This window comes from Pleurodeles waltl, chromosome 3_1 (assembly GCF_031143425.1).
Source record: "Pleurodeles waltl isolate 20211129_DDA chromosome 3_1, aPleWal1.hap1.20221129, whole genome shotgun sequence".
In the NCBI taxonomy this organism is placed as follows: domain Eukaryota; kingdom Metazoa; phylum Chordata; class Amphibia; order Caudata; family Salamandridae; genus Pleurodeles; species Pleurodeles waltl.
Window position 1 is genome coordinate 212442387 of NC_090440.1, and position 22366 is coordinate 212464752.

The following is a 22366-nucleotide window of genomic DNA, read 5'->3' on the forward strand; positions in this document are numbered from 1 at the left end:
CAACCACATCATATAATACACCACAACCCTCCCACCTATCCAATGTGAAAGGTCACAATTACCCTGCAGGGCTTAGACCTTCAATGGGACATGTGTCCATGGCTTCAGGGAAACAAAAGTCTGCTTTATGCAGACCTAAAGGCAGCCTAACTGGCATTTCTAGACTTTTCTGCACTTTGGAAGTGATATTACTCATGACATAGGCATTGTGAGGACAGGCTCCCCAAACAATGGGGGTCATGGCTCATCTTCATTCTGTCTGCATTCCTGCCAGCTACAGTAACACTTTTCTCCATTCACGCGTCCTCTTTTTTCAAATAAAATAGATAGTTCTTGAATGTAAGAATAAAGGCCCATCATTTGCCATCAATGACTATAATCGGTTTCTTTGTGTGCTGAAATGTATGATTGATCTTATGAATATATAAAACAAATTTTTCTGTTTTGTACTTTTTGATGCCATTTTCTATGTACAATTGAGATTTACTCCCGAGAGTGAGTAATGATCTCAAAGTATGGGTCTAGCCATGGAGATTTTTACTTTACATGATGCACTGCTGAAGGGAGATGGACTCATCCAAGGCTTCAGGGTCATGTTGTAATGAAGTAACAGATGGCCATACACAAGATATCTAGACAAGCAACATCACAGATGCAGAGTAGGAAAGTGGCATTATTGGTGAAGTATAAATGTATAAAGAATAGTGCCACAGGGCCAGGATAACTTCTCTGCTCGGTCTAAAATTCTTACAACTGACTTCAACTACAACCATCTACTGACAAATCAACATTTCATAATATTAAAACCAAGATCTAGCAGCATAAAGAAGACAGCAACAATGACAGAGACAATGCTTAATGGGACCCAGGGGCAGGAGCTTCCAAGTAAAGCCTACTGGTGTATTGCAGTGACAGGAGGAAAAGCACTCCTTCTACTTGGTACTAAACTCCCTTCAGGTCAAATTGCAATGCATCCAGCTTGGTATGCTATGTTATGCAGATTTGTAAAGTGGAATATCACCGACAGGGAATCCTGGCACTGTGCAAGTATGTCTAGCCACACTTCCGGGATTGCGGCTGTTGGGTATTGTGGCTGTCGGGTAGTTTGGGTAGGTTCCAGCCAGCGGACATATTACCACAACTGAGTGACATCCAGCAAATGACTCGCACATTCCCAAGGAACCTGATCTCCTAGTGAGGACGGCTGTTCACCGTCTCAGGTTCCCTTTTTTGTAGCATGTGATGTAAGTTGCTCTTTGTCCTTTATCTTCTAGGGAGGACTCATTTTGTAGCTTAGGAATTTGGTTTGGTCCTGATGAAGCGCCATTAGATACGGGTGGACTGTTTCAGGCGCGAAACATGTTGACCTACTATAGCTAGAGGGAGAGTGTCCCAGTCTAGCTTTGTGTGTTTTTTAGAGTGGTGGTACATCGTCTTCTGTCCACTCGAGTGTTTTTAATCTTGACAAGATGCCTGTAGTCCTAATTAAAACTGAATTTGTGTTTGTGTGGTTCTTGAGCCAATTATATCCCACTTTTTGTTACTGCTCTTTTTCTCAGCAGATTTACTTTATCCTTACTGGATTTCATCACAGCACATACTTCTTTTCCAAAAGATCTCCGGCAAGAGCACCCCGGTGGGGCCCTTCAGACATTGCAGCGCCAGTCTGACGAGGAGCTAGCCCTATGATGAAGATCACATTCAATGAATGTGTGGGGGGTCTTGCTTCTAAAGATAGAAATGTCCTTAACACTTGTGCCTTAACTTTTTCACTGTTTTCTCTGTTTAGGAACTTTGTACTTTTTTGATTGTTAGCCACACCTAGAGCCTAATGGGACTGCTTGAAAAGCCAGGTTTTCAGTTCTTACGAAATTCAAGAAGTGAGGAGGAGACTCTTATGTTTAAGTTAAGTTAGTAATACAGTCATGTTTCCAAGCCAAGATCAATGGAGTCTTTTAATCAGCTAGGTAGCCCACAGCAAATGAGCATGCACTTATTTTCTCAACACTACATACAAAGATATTAATCTGTCCAAAACGCAGCTGTACAACCCTTACCAGCATGCAAGACTCGATCTTGGTCTGTGTTTTGATTTGCGACTGCAAGGCTGTTGCTGAGGAAGTGCATTGCTAGCTGCTGGAAAGGCCCGGCTAGACCTTCCATTCCCGGGATAGATGGTGGCATGATGAGGTTGCTGGATGGCATGTCATCAGGCTGCCTCAACACTGCCTCTAAAATCAACTCCACACGGTCCACCTCTAAGCCCCAGTTCTTGGTCTTGCTGTTGATGTCGACCTAAACAAACAGTGAAAAAGACAAGGAGTTAAATACTGAAGATGAATCAATATTACATGCACTTTATACTCTGCATGCTAACGTTTGGCTCTGTGCAGGCATCAAGATATCGCATCTGGGTATATGATCTATCCAATCCTTCTATTACACTGTGTATGCCTTACTCATTTTGAATTGTCAGGAGACTTCTTGGAAGACTTACCACTTCATTGATTCATCCACCACCACTGTCTACTGGAGTCACATTCACATCTACCAAAAAAAAGCTTCATGTAAACAACAGTGGTCTCACTCATTTCATACATCATAAACCTCATGCAGAGCAAAGGGTGCTCCATAAAGTCACATTACAGGCTTCAGAAACTTCAACAATCATTGTCATGTGTGTCATTGGCACCGTGCAATTTAATGACATAACTCACTCAAGTACGACTTCTCTAAACAGCATCAAGACGGTGACTGAGAAAGACTGAGCATCTGTTGGCTTGTTTAAATGTGCAGCTGGCTCTCGTGATGAATAACACTTGACAAAATAAGATTTCTCACACCATTCAAAAATTAAGTAGACCAGCTTCAAATTCATATAAGAGTGCCTGAGGAATCACAGCCACACAGTGTTTGAGTATATGTAACTTCTAAGTACTGAGCCATGATCCAATGCCTTGACAAACAGTTAAATTCCCCAATGAGCGGCTCTACATGAGCTCACCAGCAGCTGGTCACCTATGCGCAATTTCTCCATCTGAATCTCACGCAAGTTCTTCTTGATCAGCATCCCAGTCATGAGGTTCTGAGTCGTCATACGTGTGGCAGTGTTCAGGTCCTGAACAGCCATGACAGACAAGACAGGATTCCAAACACGGAACTGAATGTCAGCACCGATGGAGATCAAAGCTCTGTCTTTTGAGGTCACCTGTATGGAGACACAAGACACATATTCTGTTGGAACTGCAGACTCTACTTCACTTGTAAGTCAGGTGGTGGTTATGTATTTGGACCGTTTCTGCTTATAAGGCAAGGTGGCAAAAGCATGGGGCAGAACACTAACAGAAGATGCTATTGCAGTGTCCGTTTATGTTATGTTGAGTGTCTTTATACCATGCTATGTTATGCATGTTTGTATAGCGTGCTAATTACCCATGGGAGGTGTAAATGTTTCACTCTATTTTATCACAAACATGTCAAAAATACTTGCACCAGTCGTACTCTTCAAAATGAGGATGCCCTCACTCAAACAGAACCACGTCAGCAGTGCTTCAAAATAAACGCCCTTTGTTGCAGAGGACTGAAACCTCGTGAGAACTTGCTGATATAACATCCCACATCCATTGAGAAGGGAGCACTTCCTGTGATGTACAAAACCTTGCCCCGCAATGTGAAGAGCACAGCATTACACTCACCCTACATGGTGGGACACTGAAGGCTTTTGTCCGCAAGTCCACCCGCTGCCATTGATCAATGAACGGTAACAGCAGGATGACACCAGGACCCCGTGGTGCCTTAATCCGTCCCAGACGGAAGAGAACGATTCGCTCGTAATTGGGAACTGTCTAGAAAGAAAACACATACAATCAGAATAGAGCATTTTGGTTCAAGAAAAAGAAACACTGGTCTGAGAAGCAAAGTAATACTACTACCTAATAGGATCCATCTGGAGGAACCAGAATTTCAGCTCCATTGTGAGCTGCAATGGTTGCTTCACCACCTGTGTAGCAGTCGAAGCTGCCCACTCCTCATATATGAGTACCTAAATAACACATCCCATTAGCTTATGCCCAAGTCACTACGTGGATGTGAGATCAATCAAGTGATGGGAAAGACTCCCACAGTGCCCCTTGATAGTGCCCATAGTTACTGTGCTGCCATAAATTCACCAGAAGTAACAATGCAGAGCCCCATATGAAAATGTGCTAACTCCAGGGCTGCCTAAGGGGGTCCAGGAATTCTTAAAGTGGATGAATACAATGGATTAAATGTATTGTTTTTTGAGTGATGACAATGCAAACATCAAAACAAGCCACTGTCATTTTTATCAGAATCAATTGACTAGCAGCAGAGAATCAAGCACCACCAGCTTTTAAACAAATTGAGTCCACCTGTTCTTGAGTGTCTTGCAACCAAAAACAGAAAACTGGTTGACAAAGATGTAGTCCAGGGCTGTGGAACAAAAATTTGCTGTTTGAAGGAAACAGCTTCTCAGTATTTGAGTCCAGACTCAAAACAAAAAAAAAAGAAACTTTTTCACAGTCTGGAAACTGTACATTTTGACTATAATGTTACAAAAACCGTTTCATGGCTTAGCATCAAGATATAGCTGCTGTCCCTACATATCGTTAACTTTGCTGCAATGTTGTACCACTCATGGCAGAGATTATATAGGTTTCTGAGTCATATTGTTAGATATTAGATTCTAAATGCCATATCTCTAAATTATTGGAGCAGAATTGATTATTTAGTTGGTTATCACAGAAGTCAGTTGGACTGACCTTTCCAAGGAGTTTTAGTAGGTCTCAATGATGTAAGAAAATAGGATTAAGGAAAACAGGTTGCCTGGCCAAGGAGGAGTGATGAATTTAAATGGCCAATGACCAATGACAAGCAGAGCGTAGGTGAATAATGTGGGCCATACCCCGTGCGTATACTCCACAGTGTACACCAAACAGACACGCACTGACAGTAGGAAGGGTAGATGATACGCACAACTAGGGGCTGAGTGTAATAGGATATGCTCTTGGGCAGGAGACTATACCCAAGGCATGACCAAAGCCTATGCCCTCCAACTAAACCCTGCTGCACATGTCCAAAGGTGGTGATCAGGGGGTTGGAGATACAAGAATTTGGCAAAGGGTGTTAGGGAAATCCATACCCTATGCCCATTGCCTGCTCTACATGGTCAAAGGCCTGCACTACAGGCTCTGCCATGCAGAACAGGACTAGTCACTGGCCCAAGGTCGTATAATTTGGCGAATGCCCATTACACAAGTCTGAAGGCTGAGCTTAGGGTTTCTGTGATAAGGAAACACAACAAAAGCAAAAAAGGTGCAGAGTGGCCACTGCTTTTAGGCACACATACATCCACACTATACAACCTGTGGCCACTGCAGACAAACAAAGGCTAAGCCTAGCTTGTGATGCTCTTTAGCAGCTGGGGGACTAGTAGCTAGCATTCTATTAATCAATCAATCAGTAGATTTGTAGAGAGCTTCTTGTCACCCATGATGATATTCAGGTGCTGGCACAGTCCAGTTGATTAGCCGAATAGCCAGGTCCTCAAGGACTTTCAGAACTCTAGCAGAGATGGGGAGGTCTGGAGATGAAAGGGTATCTCATTCCACGTCTTCGCTGCTAGGAAGCTGTAGAAGGGGAGACCTTGTGTGGGGGGTCGGGGTCAGATGTGGGCGGTCAGGGTTAGAGAAAGGGAAGTGGAGCAGAGGTGTCTGGTGGGTTAATGGAAGTTCAAGAGGATGTTTAATAAGGCGGGTTCGCCGTTCTGTCAAGTCTTGTATGTATGGGTCAGGAGCTTGAACTGGCATACTTTCTGTACAGGGAGCAAGTGGAGTTCCCTGAGGTAGGGGGTAATGTGGGTTTGTCTAGGGAGAGCAGGCTGAGGAGCTCTGTATGTCCTGTAGTCGTTGAAGGAGGTAAGCTGCGATCCCTGCGTAGAGAGTGTTGCCTTTGCACAGTCGGCTGGAAGGTGAGGGCCTGAGTAATGGTGCGTCAGGAGCTTTGAGGCAGCCACTTGAATAGCTTACGAAGCATGCGGAGGATAAAGAAGCAAGAGTAGGAGGCAGAGACCCAGTTGACCTGAGTCAACATGGTTAGCTTGTTGTCCAGAATGATGCCTAGGTCCTTAGCACTGTTTGTGGGGGTAGGAGTGTGTCTGAGTTCTGAGGGCCATCAGGATGTGTCCCATAGGTAGCTTTTGTTTCCAGAGATCAGTACCTCTGTTTTGTTCGTGTTGAGCTTCAGGCAGCTGTCCTTCATCCAGATGGCGACATTTGTCATGCAGTTGTGGAAGTTGGTCTTGGTGTTAGTGGTGTCTTTGGAGAGGCGGAGAATGATTTGTGTGTGTTGTCGGCATATGATTCGATTTTGAGTCCGAGGGTTTTGACAATGCTGGCCAGAGGTGTCATATAAGTGTTGTAGAGGGTGGGCTGAGCTAGGATCACTGGAGTACTCCACCGATTATTTTCTTGTGTTTGGAGGTGAAGGGAGGGAGGCTGACCTTTTGTGTTCCTCAGGTTAGGAAAGAGGCAATCCATCTGAGAACTACTCCTTAGATGCCTATGTTGTGCACCCTTGTGATGAGTGTGTGGTGGGAGAACACACTGAAGGATACTGAGAGGTCTAGGAGGATCAGAACTGCAGTCTCTTCTCTTCTCGGTCAAGTAGGGCTTGGGTGTCGTCAGTAGCTGCGATGAGGCTTGTCTCAGTGCTGTGGTTGCTGCGAAATCTGGATTAGGAGGAGTCAAGTAGGAAGTTCTGTTCCAGATGTGAGGAGAGTTGTTGGTTTATGGTTTTTTTCTAATACTTTGACAAACAGATGAGGACAACTACATTATTAGGCAGAATCTAACAGTAGAATAGTTCTCAGGAGCGATCACTTGGAAGAAACTCAAACTCTTGCCTCTATATCGTCTTACTTCATGTATTACTGTTAAAAGAATACAGGTTGTAGTCACATTTCTTGAAAAAGTCCCATTGGGGACTAAACATGAGTTGGTTGATGATCATGCTCAACTTAGTTGGAAGTGTGTAAACACAATAAAGACGACAACAAAAAATATCACATGGCCTCAGACTTATGGACTTGACTTTTCTGGTTATTTGTCCTCAAACAATGTTATATAAACAATTTGTTGGAGTGCTCCAGTATATTGTTCTAGGATGCTAATATCAGTGCTTAAATGGTGCAGAGGCAGCAGACTACTTTTTGACCTGAGATTTATTTTCCATCAACAGATGTTGATCCAGAGCAAAAGAAAGACATGCAGAAAGGAAAGCAAAAAGGAGGAAGAGGAATGCAGGAAAGCAAATGGAGAAAATAACAGATAAAATGACCTACAACAGTGAGATAATGAGCTACAGACTGTAAGGTGATGGAAAAAAAGAGGCATGAGATAAAAACAATAGGCAGCTTTGGCATTCAGAATCCAAGACTAGGCAGCCTAGGTACTTTGCACCACAGCAGTATTTTCCATCATCCTATACTTCGTATCTCTCTTATCTCACAGGACCACAGATGGGGCAAACAGGCTAGAGCAGTATGCAACAAACATCAATCTACACAAGGTCCTTTACCTGCTCCATTCCTCTTCTCTTACTGGGCCTCTAATGCCCATGGGCTGTAAGCAAACAGGGAAAAGGCAAGGAAAACACCCACTACTGCAGGGCTACATTTAGAAATGGATACACAGCACCTCTGGCCTCAGAGGAGCCAACCACATACTGGAAAATTCCTGCTGTCCCAGTGGCCTAGTACACCATTGTCAATAATGATATAATTTATCTTGTCTCCAGTGACGTCACTTGTGATGTCACATAGTATTATGCGTGAAGTCATGACCCGGGCATTTACGTGCCAATTCCTCGCCCTTGTTCACCCATGTTATAAAAACCTCTATGACTTATCTAGCAAAACAATTGTTAGAGGATGTTAGTTCAGTACTAAGATCAGTAAGCATGCAGAAACATACATGAACAAAAAGAACACTGTTATAAAATCTCAACCGAATTGAAGTGTTGGATATGACCCAAACATAAAATTCACTGAAATGTGTGTGTTATGGTGAACTATGCAACCATAACCCACTGTGCATTGCTTATGACCTCACAATCTCATGTACGAGATTGCAAATGGCAACACATATTGCTTATACATGCAGTTACAGCAATCTTTTTATATACATAAACAGATGGCATCAGAAAACACATCAATTACATCACCGATGCCATTGCAGAAGGCACAAATAAATAAATGTTTCCACTTGTCTTTTTGACGCCCCAAATAAATACATCTTGGTCCATATGTGAATTGAATGTAGAGACCTGAAGATGAACTGCAGGCTTCCAACTACAAGAAGTAGAACGTAAGCACAGCCCCAGTCTTCTTATTTTTATATATTTTTGTGTCTCTGGATACTAACTTTTTTCCAACACTGAATTGTTAAGGCAGGCTCCCCTGACCTTAAATGACTAATCCAGCCCTGGGCCTTCATCTGAAGCATGCATGCTGCTCTATTTCCTCGCCCATTCATGTTACAAATATGTTGAGTGTAGTTTGTCTCAGATCCTTTTACTAGTAGGTTATGCCACTGTTCCTCATTCCAAGTTAAGCTAAGCGCAGTTGAATCAGTAGATTGGCAATTACATTTTCCTAACTTCTGTTTTGTGGGCCATTTTATGCCAGGCTCTTTTATCTACACTCAATCTGAGTTCCAGGAGTAGCACCATACCATGATGCTTCTCTCTACAGAGTCAAACTTTGACAATGTGGACAGTTGTGAGAAAAGCACGTTAAGGCTTGCTTAGGGGCCCCATTTTTAAATGCACATTTTAACTTAACATTTCTTTTCTGTCACTAACCTTTTACATGGCTTTTCATTTATGTGATAATGTACTGAGAAATCACTGTACACATTGCCTGTTCCGAGTCTGTACACTTCGTCCAAGGGTGAGCACAAATAATGCAATGCCCCAAACATTCTGATTGTCCGTGGAGACAGCTCCACGTCTGCAGACATATAATAGTGTTGAGCTTGTACCTCTGACAGGGTGTGACACGAATGGGGCTTGTGTAAAAAAAATGCCTCTGTGCAATATACAGTAGATGAGCACTTCCGCTTGGGTTATCCTGGAACGTGGTATACCATGCCCAAGATGCAGCTTGGCTGACTCTGATCCCGAATCTGACCTTTACCCACAGGACCAATATCCTGTATTACACTAGGCAGGCTTCCTGCCTTCCTGGTACATATAACACAGGTATGGGGGGATTCGTTTTCTCAACAGATCTGGCAGAGAGTGCTCTTACTATGCTCTTAGCAGTATAGGTAGTTACGGGCAGGAGTGTACCAACAAAATCACAAAACCATGGTTGAACTGTTTATCTTTTTCACCATTTTTGTGATGCTGATTACCATGCTTTGCCTTATTTGCCTGATAATCGCTGCTCATGTTCTTTATGCAAGAATAAGACTGGTGCAGTAAATGTTCTAAAATACATTTCTGCCTCTTTCTTGTGTCTAATCTTGGGTACTCTGGATGCCAACGAAAGAACAGGTCTGTTTTCATGATTTCCTTGGGAATCTGAGTACTCATGTTAGAGGTTGCAAAACCCATCTGGTATCCTGGTGTGTTTAGGGGTTCAGACGGGGCACTGTGAGCTAGCTGGGAACCGTGTCAACATTTCCTGATGGTATGCATGGACTGAGCCCCTATACATTGACGTTTAGATTGACTAGATACATAGCCCTACTTGATTCACAGGCACTGTGTAACACTGTCTTACTAAATGCCTTCTCATCAAAGCCAAACATGACAAACCCCTAAGATATCCTGTAAGGCATTGTTTCCCATCAGATACCTCAAATGAACTTGTTTGGATACACTTATTGATTACTTTGTAATTTATTCCTTTTAATATAGCCACTGTTTGAATTTATACCATCACATCTAGTTATAATCAGTCCCCTTATTCTCAAGGTACTGTCCAGCTCATCAACGATGACAATGTTATTTCATGACTTTTCTTACACTACCGTACAAATCATTGTTAGTTTGTGATAGTTATGCCATTTCCAAACAATGGCAATAAATACTCAGATACAATACAAAACAATAAAATGAACTTCCAGTAATAGCAAGTGGAACTGCTGAAGCCAGTGTTTTAAGAATTACTACAAGCCAAGTCTGCACCAATAGCAAACAGGGCATTGCCAAAGTATGTGCCATGTGGGTACTGTGAAACTGGGTACAGTGTGGCCAAAAAACACACTCTATGTCCATAGTCCAACCAGCACAGACAAAGAATGAGCCCTGCAAGTTCTGGGGGAAGGTGAAGCAGGCGCAGAGGTATGGCTCATTATTCTAAGTACTGCTTACAATTAATATTTGCAAAGAGAAAATGTTTTGAAATCACAAAAATAAATGCTGAATTGTTGTAAATTACAACCCAATCATGATATCTTTTGTTTTGTCAATACTATAAAAATACTGTTGATAGACTATTCAGACTCACATATCTTTCAATTAAGGGCTTCAACCAAGGGAAAACCTCGATTTGGAAACTGTATTATGGATCACTAATACCATTTTTGGATTCTGAGATTTGCATTCCTTTCAGTCTTTGGAATTATTATTTACCTGCGCCAGTTTCATAAGCTGTGCCCAAGTTGGGTAATTCATGGGTCTAGGAAACGTGAGGCGCTAGGGCACTTAAAGATGGCAGCATAAAAAAATGGAAAAACAAGCAGAAAGGGAAGGAATGGCCTCACAGTTACCCGAATACAAACGTTCACTGAAGCCTGAGTTTCCTTCAAAAGTCTCTCAATGTCATCACAGGATTATAATACATTGTTACACGTCTTGATTTATAAAAAAGGGTAATGGAACTGGTGATGGATTAACTACATACGGCACGTCATAGCCCTTACCTTTATAGTAAACCATCCAGAAATGGGCAAGGTGATAATCAGCAGTATGAAAACAAGAGATGAGATGATTCCATGACACATCCATGAAAGCCAACTCTGTGAGAGATCTATGTAATGATAAAAACACATGGCTGTATCATAACTGGCACTTTATAATGTGTGATGTAATCAGACTGCAACTTGGACATATTCTTCTACAACGCTATGAAACTTTAATGATCCCCTTATGCATCGACCATTAGGACATATAAATGCTAATCAAATCAACAAAAGCAGGTATATCATTATTGTCAATACAGCCTGTTTTTAGGGTCGAGTCTGCAAGTGCATGCGCTTCCGCAGGCATCTCTCATACGAGAAACTGTTGTGTTCAGTAAAGGGCTTGGAGCCCGCCTGTCGCTCACCATTTGTTGGTTTGCGTGGCACTCTTCTTTACAGCCTCGTAATTCGTCAAGACATGTCTGGCATCATTTCCGTTCCTCTGTGTGGAGCAGGGATCAAGTAGTAATTGATTTCTACTTAATTAGTGCCTGTCTGCTGCTCCCCACCTGATCGAGGTACTATTTTGTTCTAACTTTCAGTGCCCCGCAAACAGACGGCTTGTGACTAGCAAAAACATGCCCAGCAGGACAAATTCACAAAGTTTTACTTTTTTAGATCTAACATTCTTTTATTTTATTAAGTTGTCTTTTCTCAGTTTCCACTCATGCTTATTTTTGGTTTTGCTTGTGGGCGCTTTTGTCAAAAGGTGACAATTAACTTGTGTGAAATATGCGAGACCCATTGCAATGCAAATGCTTGTTTATGTTCCTGACAGAATCTTTTAATTCTTGTAAAAGACCCCTCACCCACCGATATAGCTGGTGGCATGCTTCATCATCGGGGTCCCACCCAGGGTGCCTAGAGCCTCCGGGGTGTGCTTCCACACCTCATTACAGCAGAGCGGGTCAGTCGTTTTTTTGTGCGAGTGCAGCTGAAGTCTGATATGTGCATAAACTAGAGACAGTGTGATGTTCAAATTGCCTAGAGGATGCCCTTGTACTAATGTACCTATTTTAATAATACTGTTGCTCTCAGACAAGATTTAAAACTACGTGTGAGGTGTCTGGAGCTATGATGTACTCCTACATCAAGTGTCAGACAGTGGTCTATGTGCCACAGAGGGGTCAAAATTGGCTTTCCTCAGGACCTATTTTGAGCTCTTCACCGCTCACTAAGACTGATGCTAATATAATATTCTGTTTACTCACGGATCATCATTGGTAATAGCACTGCTCTGTTTGAGAATCTGAAAAAAGAAGAAAGAGAGGAACACAGACAACAGACAGATCCATAGTTACATTACTGTCAATAGTCAAATGTTTACATCATCAGTACTTCATCTCAAGCCTTTAGAAACTAAGTCATATGTCTTTGTCCCAAGGCATGGTACCTAATAATTAGCAAAGCTTTATTTAGCCAATCAGTTTACTCCTCCATGCATTTGCAAAAAAGTGGGTCAAACCAATATCAATATCTGTTAGAACTGTATTTATCATCCCTCCATATAAAATGTGCAGAAGCTGCATGGTATTAAGCATGTGCTGTTTACGCTTTGCTGGGGAATCATTTTCTCGTTTTAGTACACTAATGGTGCCATATATTGTGCTCCCTGGGCACACAGTGTGCTGTTATGATAACTAGTTAGCAGGCGGTTTAATATATGTAGTTCGTTTCAATATGCAAATCACTTCCTCAACCGTATATTTTAAATTGGTTAGCATGATAGTGCCCACGTACTTCGTAGCATGCATATGCCTAAGTGATATGTAAAAATCTAATTCCATACGTGTGCCTCCTTTTTGTCTCACTTTATGGAAGTCCCGAGGAGGTGAACCCTGTAGTCACACACTACGAAAGGGTGTAAGATATTAAAAACACATAGTCACCCCTCTCTCTTTATCAAAATATTGCCATCCCCACACAACCCCATTTACGTCTTCAAGGGATGCCACCCATCTTTTGCCAAATTTCGTCCCTGTGCCCTCTGAAAAGTAATCGGAGCATCTTTTCTTCCCCCTTATATCCTTCTACCATTTGTCAAATGCCAAAATCACATTTGCGCGTCCGTAGTCTTAGGGGTGTGTTCGATGTGTCATGCCGTCTCACGTCACTCACTCTCTCTCATGAGTGATGTGCGTCTACTGCGTCTTAGAAAGAAATGTGTAGTACACACTGTCCTCATCTTCTGGGCATGCCCGCCTTGCAATGACGTCTGATGGCACCTGCTCGTCCTCTTTTTGTAATATATGCCCTAATCCCCTTAGAAAGAAGTGTGCAGTGCACGCTGTAAGGTCAATCTTATCTGTACTTATATGGTTCCGCCTCTATTGTATCATTGATACTACTTTTAACCCTATAAAACAACGCCCCACAATGACAAGTTCAGTCACTTCTCCTTTTGTAAAATATAGTTGTCTTTGATGCCAACAAGGATAAAAATCAATGATTATTGAAAAAAACGCACCTTATTGTTGGTGGTAACAACCTATCATTCCTATTTACTTTCAGTCACTTCTCCTTTTGCAAAATATAGTTGGCACCAAAGTACTGAAACCCTTTACCAGGACCCCATTTTGGGGCATTTAGAAATACTGTGATCTCTGCTGTTATATACAATGGGGGATGCTGTATGTTCTTTTATCATTATTGTTCTAATTCGCACCCCCTAAGGACCACTGGTACTATTCTGATGGCAAACGTTTAGAAGTACAGACAAGACTGACCTTACGGCATGCACTGCACACTTCTTTATAGGGGGCTTGGGGCATACTTTACAATAAGAGGTCGAGCATGAGACGTCAGATGCCATGGCAAGACAGACACGCCGGGGAGATGAGGATGCAGTGTACTATACATTTCTTTCTAAGATGCAGTAGGTGCACATCACTCATGAGGGTAAGGAGAGTGACGTGAGATGCCACAGTACGGCAGACACGCCCCCAAGTCTACAGATGCGCAAATGTGATTTCTGCATCTGCCAAACAGAAGAAGGATATAAGAGGAAAGAAAAGAAGCTCCAATTACATTTCTGAGGACTTGGGGACGAAATTAGGAAAAAGGCGGGTGACATCCCTTGAAGACGCAAGTGGGATAGCTATATTTTGAAAAAGAGCATATGGTTGTTTTGAGACATGTTTTTGCAAATACATGGAGATGTAAACTGTTTGACTAAATATAGCTTTGGTAACTCTTAGGTGCCATGCCTTGGGACAAAGACATACAATTTAGTTTCCAAAGGCTTGAGATGAAAAACTGATGGTGGTATCAGTTGACTATTAACAGTAATGTAATTATGGATCTGCCTGGTGTCTGTGTTCCTCTCTTCTTTCTTTTTTCAGATTCTCAAATGGAGCAGTGCTATTGCCAGTGATGGATCCATGAGTAAACAGAATATCATATTAGCATCAGTCTTAGTGAGCTGATTAAGAGCACAAAATAGGTTCTGAGGAAAACCAATTTTGACCCCTGTGGGGCACACAGGCCAATGGCTGAAACATGTCGACCTTAAACTATATGTAGGAGTACATCATAGCTCCAGACACATCATATGTAGTTTTTTATCTTGTCGTAGAGCACCAGTAAAATAGGTACACTGGTACAAAGGCACACTCTAGGCAGTTTTAACATTACACTTTCTAGTTTATGCACATATCAGACTTCAGGTGCACTCGCACAAAAATTACTTTTGACCCGCTTTGCTGTAAACAGGCGTGGAAGCACACCTCGGAGGCGGTAGGCACCCTGGGTGGGACCCTGATGATGAAGTATGGCGCCAGTTAGATCTGTGGGTGAGGGGTATTTTGTTTTGTTTTGCAATTCTTTATTGAAAAATGAACAAAGGAAGAAGCATCATACATAACAATATAGCACAGCATAGTGAGCTTCTTTCATAACATTAGCGATATCCATGAGCCTCAGCAGAGAAAGACAATGCCACAGTTTACCACAACATAGCAGGGTGTGCATGCGGGGCCCTAGGCATATGTCAATCAGGGGAAAGGCAAATCATTGTGAGGTGTCACGGTCGACCACGTGTAGGAAGGCAGAGCGAGGAACAACGCTAAGTTTTGGATATTCAGAGAACTAGAGAGCCCTATTTTGCGTTGTGCTTCTGGAGTTAGTAGTGGCTGGGTATCGCACAGGGGGTACAATGATGCAACTAAGTGGGTGGGTGTGGCAGGGGGCGCTATCTATCACTGAGAGCTCTTGTCCTATTACAGGAAGAGGGAGAAGGGTTATGCCGTGGCTGAAGAGAGGAAAGGGTAGAGAGAGTAAGATGCCTGGAAGAAGAGAAAAAGGGGAGAGAAGAGAGTCAGAAGGCGGAAGAGAAAAGGAGAAGATAGGGAAAAGAGGGAGGGAGGAAAGGAATAAAGATGTGAAGGAGAGAAGGAAGACGAAGAAGAGGAGTAAAGAAGGGGAGAAAAGGAAAAGAAAGGAAAAAGGGGAAGTAAAAGGAAAAGGCAGGAACAGGAAAAAAAAAAGGGTGAGGGTCTTTTAAATGAATGAAAAGATTCTGTCAGGAACATAAAAAACACGCTCTATGCACAATAATGATAGACCTGCTTTTGTTGATTTGATTATGATTTGTGTGGGAAGGTAGCAGGTATTTGGTCCAACTCACTCTCTCCTGTGTTGGTTTAAATTCGCAAGTATTAATGCTCACATGTGCACCAGCAAAGATTGGGGGGGTATATAACTTTTTGCTTCTCCTCTTTCTCTCAAGTGTGTACCCGAGCCTTTTGAAAATGTTCACCTTGGTATCTGTTTTCCTTCACACCTTGTCATTTTATTTGCCTCTCACTTCATTTCCTCCCTTTCTCTTTCCTTCTTTCTTTTTCTCATTAAGTTTTTTGATCTTCCTTTTCCTTTCACTCATTCTTTAATTTTATTTGATCACATCATTTTCAGTTGCTTTTTATTCAAGTCAAACCTTCCCTACCTTTTTATGTCTTGCTTTCTTATAGGCCTTCACCTCTATTCCTCCTTCCTTCCTGATCCCCATCCCTCTTTTTCCAGCTAATAAGCTATTGAATGCATCCAGCTCAGGGATATTGCCCCCTTGAATTAGGAACATCACATCCACAGATATCTTAAGATTTTTCTTCAGTCTTTTGCAAAGGAAACAGTTGGTCTAAGCTCTTATGCCCCTCCAACACAATGACACCCAACTACCAGTCTCTGACTCCATAGCCTGCTATGGTACAATGTGAATGTGTGAGTACCTGGCAGGGTGAGATGTTCGACCTATGCCCTGGATGGCATGCTAGGCTTGCCCTTCATTCGCATAGGATGAAAAACACATTGACTGTAGATCACACAACAAGTTTGTAAATGTTAGCACTTCAAGAGTCCTCCTACACCACTACTCTGCCCTCTAGATTTCAGTTGGGGTAAGGCTCTTCAATTTCCAAGAAAGAAAATATGATCTATGTGGAACCAAAGAGAGACCCAGAGAGGCAGGGCTCTGAAACCTGTATGACATGTGAAAAGCACAGGGAGACTAAGTTATCGAGCAGAAGGAGCAAGGGAGAGATCCAGTTTGAAACTGGTGCATCTGATGAAAAACAGACAAAAGTCTCTGCTGTCATGTAAAAGAAAGGAAGAAACCAGTTAGACCAGGCTTTGCAATGAACAAATGAATGCAGCTGAGTGGTCGGGCTCTAATGTCATTATAACCAGGGTGAGATGTAGAAAGGATGGACTTTGCAGTTAGTGTAATAAGACAAAGGTGCATACATGCCAGGTCAACATCAGTGTTACAATGTAGCCATAGTCTACCGTCTAACAGTGGAGATAATTAGTGAAGCCAAACTACAATATCAGCATAAAAGTTGACAGGATCTAGATTAACAAGCTGTGTTATAATCACACACCAGACACACCAATGGAATTCAAAGACTAGTATTATGAGAATCTTTATGCTAAAAAATCATTCAGAGATTTACACATAAGCTTTAGTTTTAACATCCCACCACGTCATCTGAGGTTGATATCCATAATCAAAGAGTTGCGGCATGCTCACTATTTGCCTTCCTTACAAAGTGCATCCTCCTTACCCCTAACAAGGTGGGTAAGAGCCTCAAGACAGGTCTTCCTCTCTTGCTCTGTGCAACTGTATGTCATGACTTGGGGCTTAATAGAAGAACATGCATTGATATTACTCTTCAGCGGTGTTGTCATTCTTTGCTAAGAGCCAAAACTCACCTGTAAAGTCACTTGCTAAGGAGTCTTTTGAAAACGGATCAAAGGTGCTGCGTGCGGGCCCAAAATCAAAAAGTCTCTTTTGAGATCCATAAACACCAGAGTCAGAGAGAGAGTTATCACTGTCACCCACTGGTAAAGGCTGGTATCCTGATCTGCTGAACATATTTTTGACACAACTGGCAGTGCAATACGTGCATCTGAGGTAACAGGAGCTAGAGAACGCTGACAACTGTACCTAGAAGCGGTGAAAGCTGCAAGTCAAAAATCATAAATCAGTAATTCCCAAAAAGTATTATTCATAAGACCACAACATTTTTTTTTAAACGTCAACACTGTTACAGATCACTCAGCCCAACACAATAGCACCTTCAAGCAGATGAGTTTACAGCATTGCACTATAAATTCTTACTCACTTACTGAGAACAGCACCATAAGAACTGTTTTCATTTCTTAGGGTAACAATGAAGATGAAAACAAAAAAAACAACATCTCTTTCATAGTCAGGCAATGTAATATTAGGATTGTTTTAATCATAGTTGTCTCACTCTGTCACAGAATGGGCACACTGTACCATGCTGCTTGCAATCAACCCATACTGAAACAGAAAGATGAGGGGCACATAATTAGAGTAAGGGGTACAGAGAAGTGAAGTAGAAACTCTAAATGTAAATGCAGTGGTTCCTTAACTATCAATATTACAGATGTACTTTTCTAATAATGAGAAACACAGATTAGTGTTTGACAAACTTTGTTAGAAGGCCCAAGGCATTTGTCCCACTGTGTAGCTCAATATGTTAACTCTAAGTTCATATGCCGCTTCCTACCCTTCACAAGAGGGAGTTGACACAAACATGGAGCAATCTGTGTCTCTATTGCCAACACTCAAACATACTTGTTCAATTAATGCCTCCTCTAAATGTCCTTCAAGCTAACTAGTTCACTACAATCCTTTATAATAAATTCTTCCAGACTTCAATAAGACTCAGTTTATGTAAAATACATTTCTAACCACTTAGTACTATCCAATACTTACCTTTCTCTACATGCTTTCTTCTCACTCTTCTTCTACTATGCCACCTCTCCACTTTCAATCTCTCTTTTATCTTCTTTACTTTTTACTCGCATGTTCTTTCTTCTTTTCTACTGCAGGCAATACAAATCCTTTGGAAATCTTCAGATTCTTATGCTAATACCTTCCATCAACTGAGGGCTGCTGCATCTACAACAAAATCACAGATTAGTAAGTGTCCTGCAGATAAACCATGGTTTATTCAGGATATATAACAATGTTGATGTAACCTACCATTCGCCTACCATTCCCACGTTCTCTGAATATTTACACCGCTCAGTTGCACTATTGTTTACTTGTATGTCTTTTCTATTTATTTTTAGATCGAGCCTAGGCAGTGTGCATGCACTGTCTTCGAGACATGCTGAATTCCCTCTGTGGGCTTTGAACACACCCGCAGCTTTGGTGGTTTTGCCTGCCTTTCAAAATTCCTTTGGTTTTGTTGGTGAATACTTACATTTGCCCCACCTTTGAGGTGGTTTGTTCCCGCCCAGGAGACTGCCCCTGCTACATAGATCCTTTTGCAATCAACCATATGTTTTAGCTTTGGTGCACTACATTTTTATTTAGCTTCTGTATTCCGTATGAATTCAGCGCTCTGAATCCCGTCTCGTCTAACTGTAGTTTGAGCAGTGCATGAGTGTCTCTATTTACTTTTGTTATTGTTTTGTATGTTGATGAGCAGTTTTACGAGTGTGCCTGTTTACTTTTGTTGTATAAGGGATTGCAGCTTTATTTTTGGTTTTTATTTTGTCTCTTCGGCTTTTTTCAAATGGTGCAGCCGCCTCTGCGGTGCAGCCTCCGCACATTGGTTTCTCTCCCCTTCTACTAAGCAATAAAGGTATATGTGCTGCATGGTTATATTGCTTATATTGCTGCAATGGTTATACTGAAAACATACAGCCAATCACACCCCCCTTTCATCTCTCTTCCCACACTCCCAACCATTCTGTGCTGCCCGTTGGGGATAGGAGGTGGACGGTAGCCACACATGTTGTGTTTCTTATTTTATTTTTTGTGGCCCAGGAGGCATATACAGGTCCAGGAACTTCATAGTACACGTCTTGAGTCACCTGAAACTAGCAGGTACATTTCAAGGATAGCCCATACAGACAAGCCACAGGCAAGTTTACCTTAGGTGTGAAACTAGCATGCAAAGTTCAGCTAGAGGAAGGCAGACAGGCCCATTAAACTACTCTGTTTAGTTTCAGGTGGTGGGGGAATGTGAGCTGTGCCTGGCACGGCAAAGAAAACAACCCAATGGGGCTGTCCTTCGCAGCAGGCAAATGCAGACTTTACTTACTGTTAGGAGATGGTTGTTTGGCTCACAAGCTGCAGTTCACAGTGTGCTGGCAGTTTATTTTCACGACATTAGCACGAGTTATTTTTTATGAGTCGGACGTGAATGAGTGTCTTTCTGACAGCCCTGCAAGGTCGAAGCATGACTAGCCCTTCCGTCCAGTTGTTTTAATTTGCATTCTGGGACTTGCAGCGTTTTTCATAAACCACAGCTAAATGTCACAGAATACAAAGAAAAAGCACGTCCAACGTTGCTAGTGAAGTAAGTAGTGGACCTGGGAAACATCCTACAAACAAAAAAGATTTTGCCTTCTATCATGGTTTACAATAATTTTCACAAGTTTTACTATACTGTATGTATGTATATGTATGCCGTAATTTATAAAGCGCATTCCTACTCAAAAGAGCGTCGAAGCGCTATGAGGGGAGAACGTGAGAAGAAGAGGGCACAATAAAGTGTACTAGCCAGAAAAGAATTTCTAAATGGGGCCATCCGGTGAATGAGATCTCAATCCACTCAAAGCCCAAGCAGATGTCACGAAAGAAATCAACCTTCTAGGATGCCTTTTTCACATAGTTTATTTTTCGCCATTTTGCTTTTTAATATATATTATACATTTTAACATATAGGGGGTGATTCTGACTCTGACGGGCGGCAGAGGCCGCCCGCCAGAGTTCCCCCTCCAAAATACCGCTCCGCGGTCGAAAGACCACTGAGGGTATTTTGGGTTTTGCACTGGGCTGGCGGGCGACCGCCAAAAGGCCGCCCGCCAGCCCAGTGCAAAACACCCTTCCCACGAGGACGCCGGCTCAGAATTGAGCCGGCGGAGTGGGAAGGTGCGACGGGTGCAGTGGCACCCGTCGCGAATTTCACTGTCTGCAATGCAGACAGTGAAATTCTTTGTGGGGCCCTCTTATGGGGGCCCCTGCAGTGCCCATGCCATTGGCATGGGCACTGCAGGGGCCCCCAGGGGGCCCACAACACCCCAATACCGCCACAGGATGGCGGTATAGGGTGTCAGAATCCCCATGGCGGCGCAGCGAGCTGCGCCGCCATGGCGGATTCTTTTGGGCAGCGGAAAACCGGCGGGAGACCGCCGGTTTTCCACTACTGACCGCGGCCAAACCGCCGCGGTCAGAATGCCCTGCGGGGCACCGCCAGCCTGTTGGCGGTGCTCCCGCCAACCCTGGCCCCGGCGGTCCATGACCGCCGGGGTCAGAATGACCCCCATAGTTTTTTAAAGGTGTTCACTGACAATTGACCTAGCTCTATACTGCAATGTCCTGCTCAAGTCACCATAGATGATTTCAATCCCTGGTGGCACAGCACTCCGGATAGTGTGCTGCATGGCTAAATTCTTATAAGTTCCCAAACGCAAGACTTATTGGCTAGGCTAATGCTTCTTTTAAATGCCCCACTGCACAGCATTTCTACACGCCATTATCCTGCGAGGAATAAAATAATGATGTACTCCTATCTCGATTTACATGCTGTACAACACTACATTAAATGTAACACCAACACATGGATTTCCACCCATTTTAGCTCTATGCATTCCACTTGACGCAATACAATATAATATATATACTTCTTTCACAACACTGTACAAAACTGACTGCAACCACCCCAGACATTTACACCACATCTACCTCACTGTGTTATCTTTTATGAAAAACAACACCAGTCACGGAATTTATATCACGCCTGTAACAATGCATTTAATACATCAAAATTCATGTTGGCACATCCTTCAACATTACTGCATCTCACTAACAGCAACATGTATGTTATTTTATTTCTGATTTGCATCAAATTAGTGCCTCTTTGCAGTCACTTTCATTTGGCGGTGTGGACAGGTGGGTCTAGAGCCCTTCGCAAAGTTCCCAGAAGCTCTGTTTGAGCTAGGGACAGGCATGCGTGGAGTTCCACAGGGTGCAACCTTGGGTCGGACATATCTAGCTGGCTGGAAGGCTTGTCAGTTCAGGGAGGCTTATATTTGGTGCCCGGACATCGTAAAAGGACGGATAATCATGATGAGTTTTTGTGATCTACTATCTGCCATCTGTAGTGCCTCTGCGTCCATAGTATTGAATAGGGCTATTTTTTTTATCACTTGCATTGCACTGGCTAACAGGATCTACATTGGGGAACAATCCAGATCTTATGGTGTTTTGTCTTGGACAAGAGTCCTCGATAATTGCAAATGATGTTGGCCACACATGATTTTACAATTGTACAGCTACAAGAGCCAGTCCAATCATGTTGGGTCAAGGTAAAAGGAGCAGAATTGGGTAAATCCAATGTAGATGGTATAAAAGGTGGAGGAATGTTATTAGTGATCACTTTGAATTGAGGGAGGAAGTTCAGTTTGGAAAGACTGTATTTATACACATTTGGCAATGATGCATACATTCTATCATGTGTCAAGCATGGCAAGACTTAATTTTGATACACAGATCTTTAGTTTTAGGTGTACTTAGGGGTCTGCAGTGTAAAAGTGATGGGAAATGTGGTGTGATTTTATGATTGCTGTGAGGAAAGGATGGCCACATGGGATGAACAGGGTCAGGAATAAATCCCTTGCTTGACGCACTCTGTATGTGATGGCCAAGATTTCAGAGAAGAAGGTGAATTCTCCGACCTGGTGGGTTCTGTAAGTAGGGATGTGAACCAACTAAGAGTTTTTAAAAGAATCTGAGGACGTTTGTCTTTGCACTTGTGGAGTATCTTGCAGCTATAGGCAGCAAAGGCAGCAGAGATGCAGCACAGCATGGTCTTTAGTAAAAGGTTTTTTTATGAATA

General features: G+C 42.6%; 1 protein-coding gene across 2 annotated transcripts in view; it reads right to left on the reverse strand.

The window, feature by feature from the left end:
- The window catches only part of STOML1 (stomatin like 1), a 47505-nt gene that overhangs the window by 21183 nt on the left and 3956 nt on the right, over positions 1–22366 (reverse strand). For both annotated transcript variants that reach the window (XM_069222223.1, XM_069222222.1), the window contains exons 2-7: positions 18229–18414; positions 17196–17446; positions 10950–11056; positions 3696–3845; positions 3005–3208; positions 2058–2295 (exon numbers count right to left, since the gene is read on the reverse strand). In XM_069222223.1, coding sequence (XP_069078324.1) covers positions 2058–2295; positions 3005–3208; positions 3696–3845; positions 10950–11056; positions 17196–17358 — 862 coding nt within the window. In that variant the 5' untranslated portion in view covers positions 17359–17446; positions 18229–18414. The remainder of the gene's footprint in view (positions 1–2057; positions 2296–3004; positions 3209–3695; positions 3846–10949; positions 11057–17195; positions 17447–18228; positions 18415–22366) is intronic.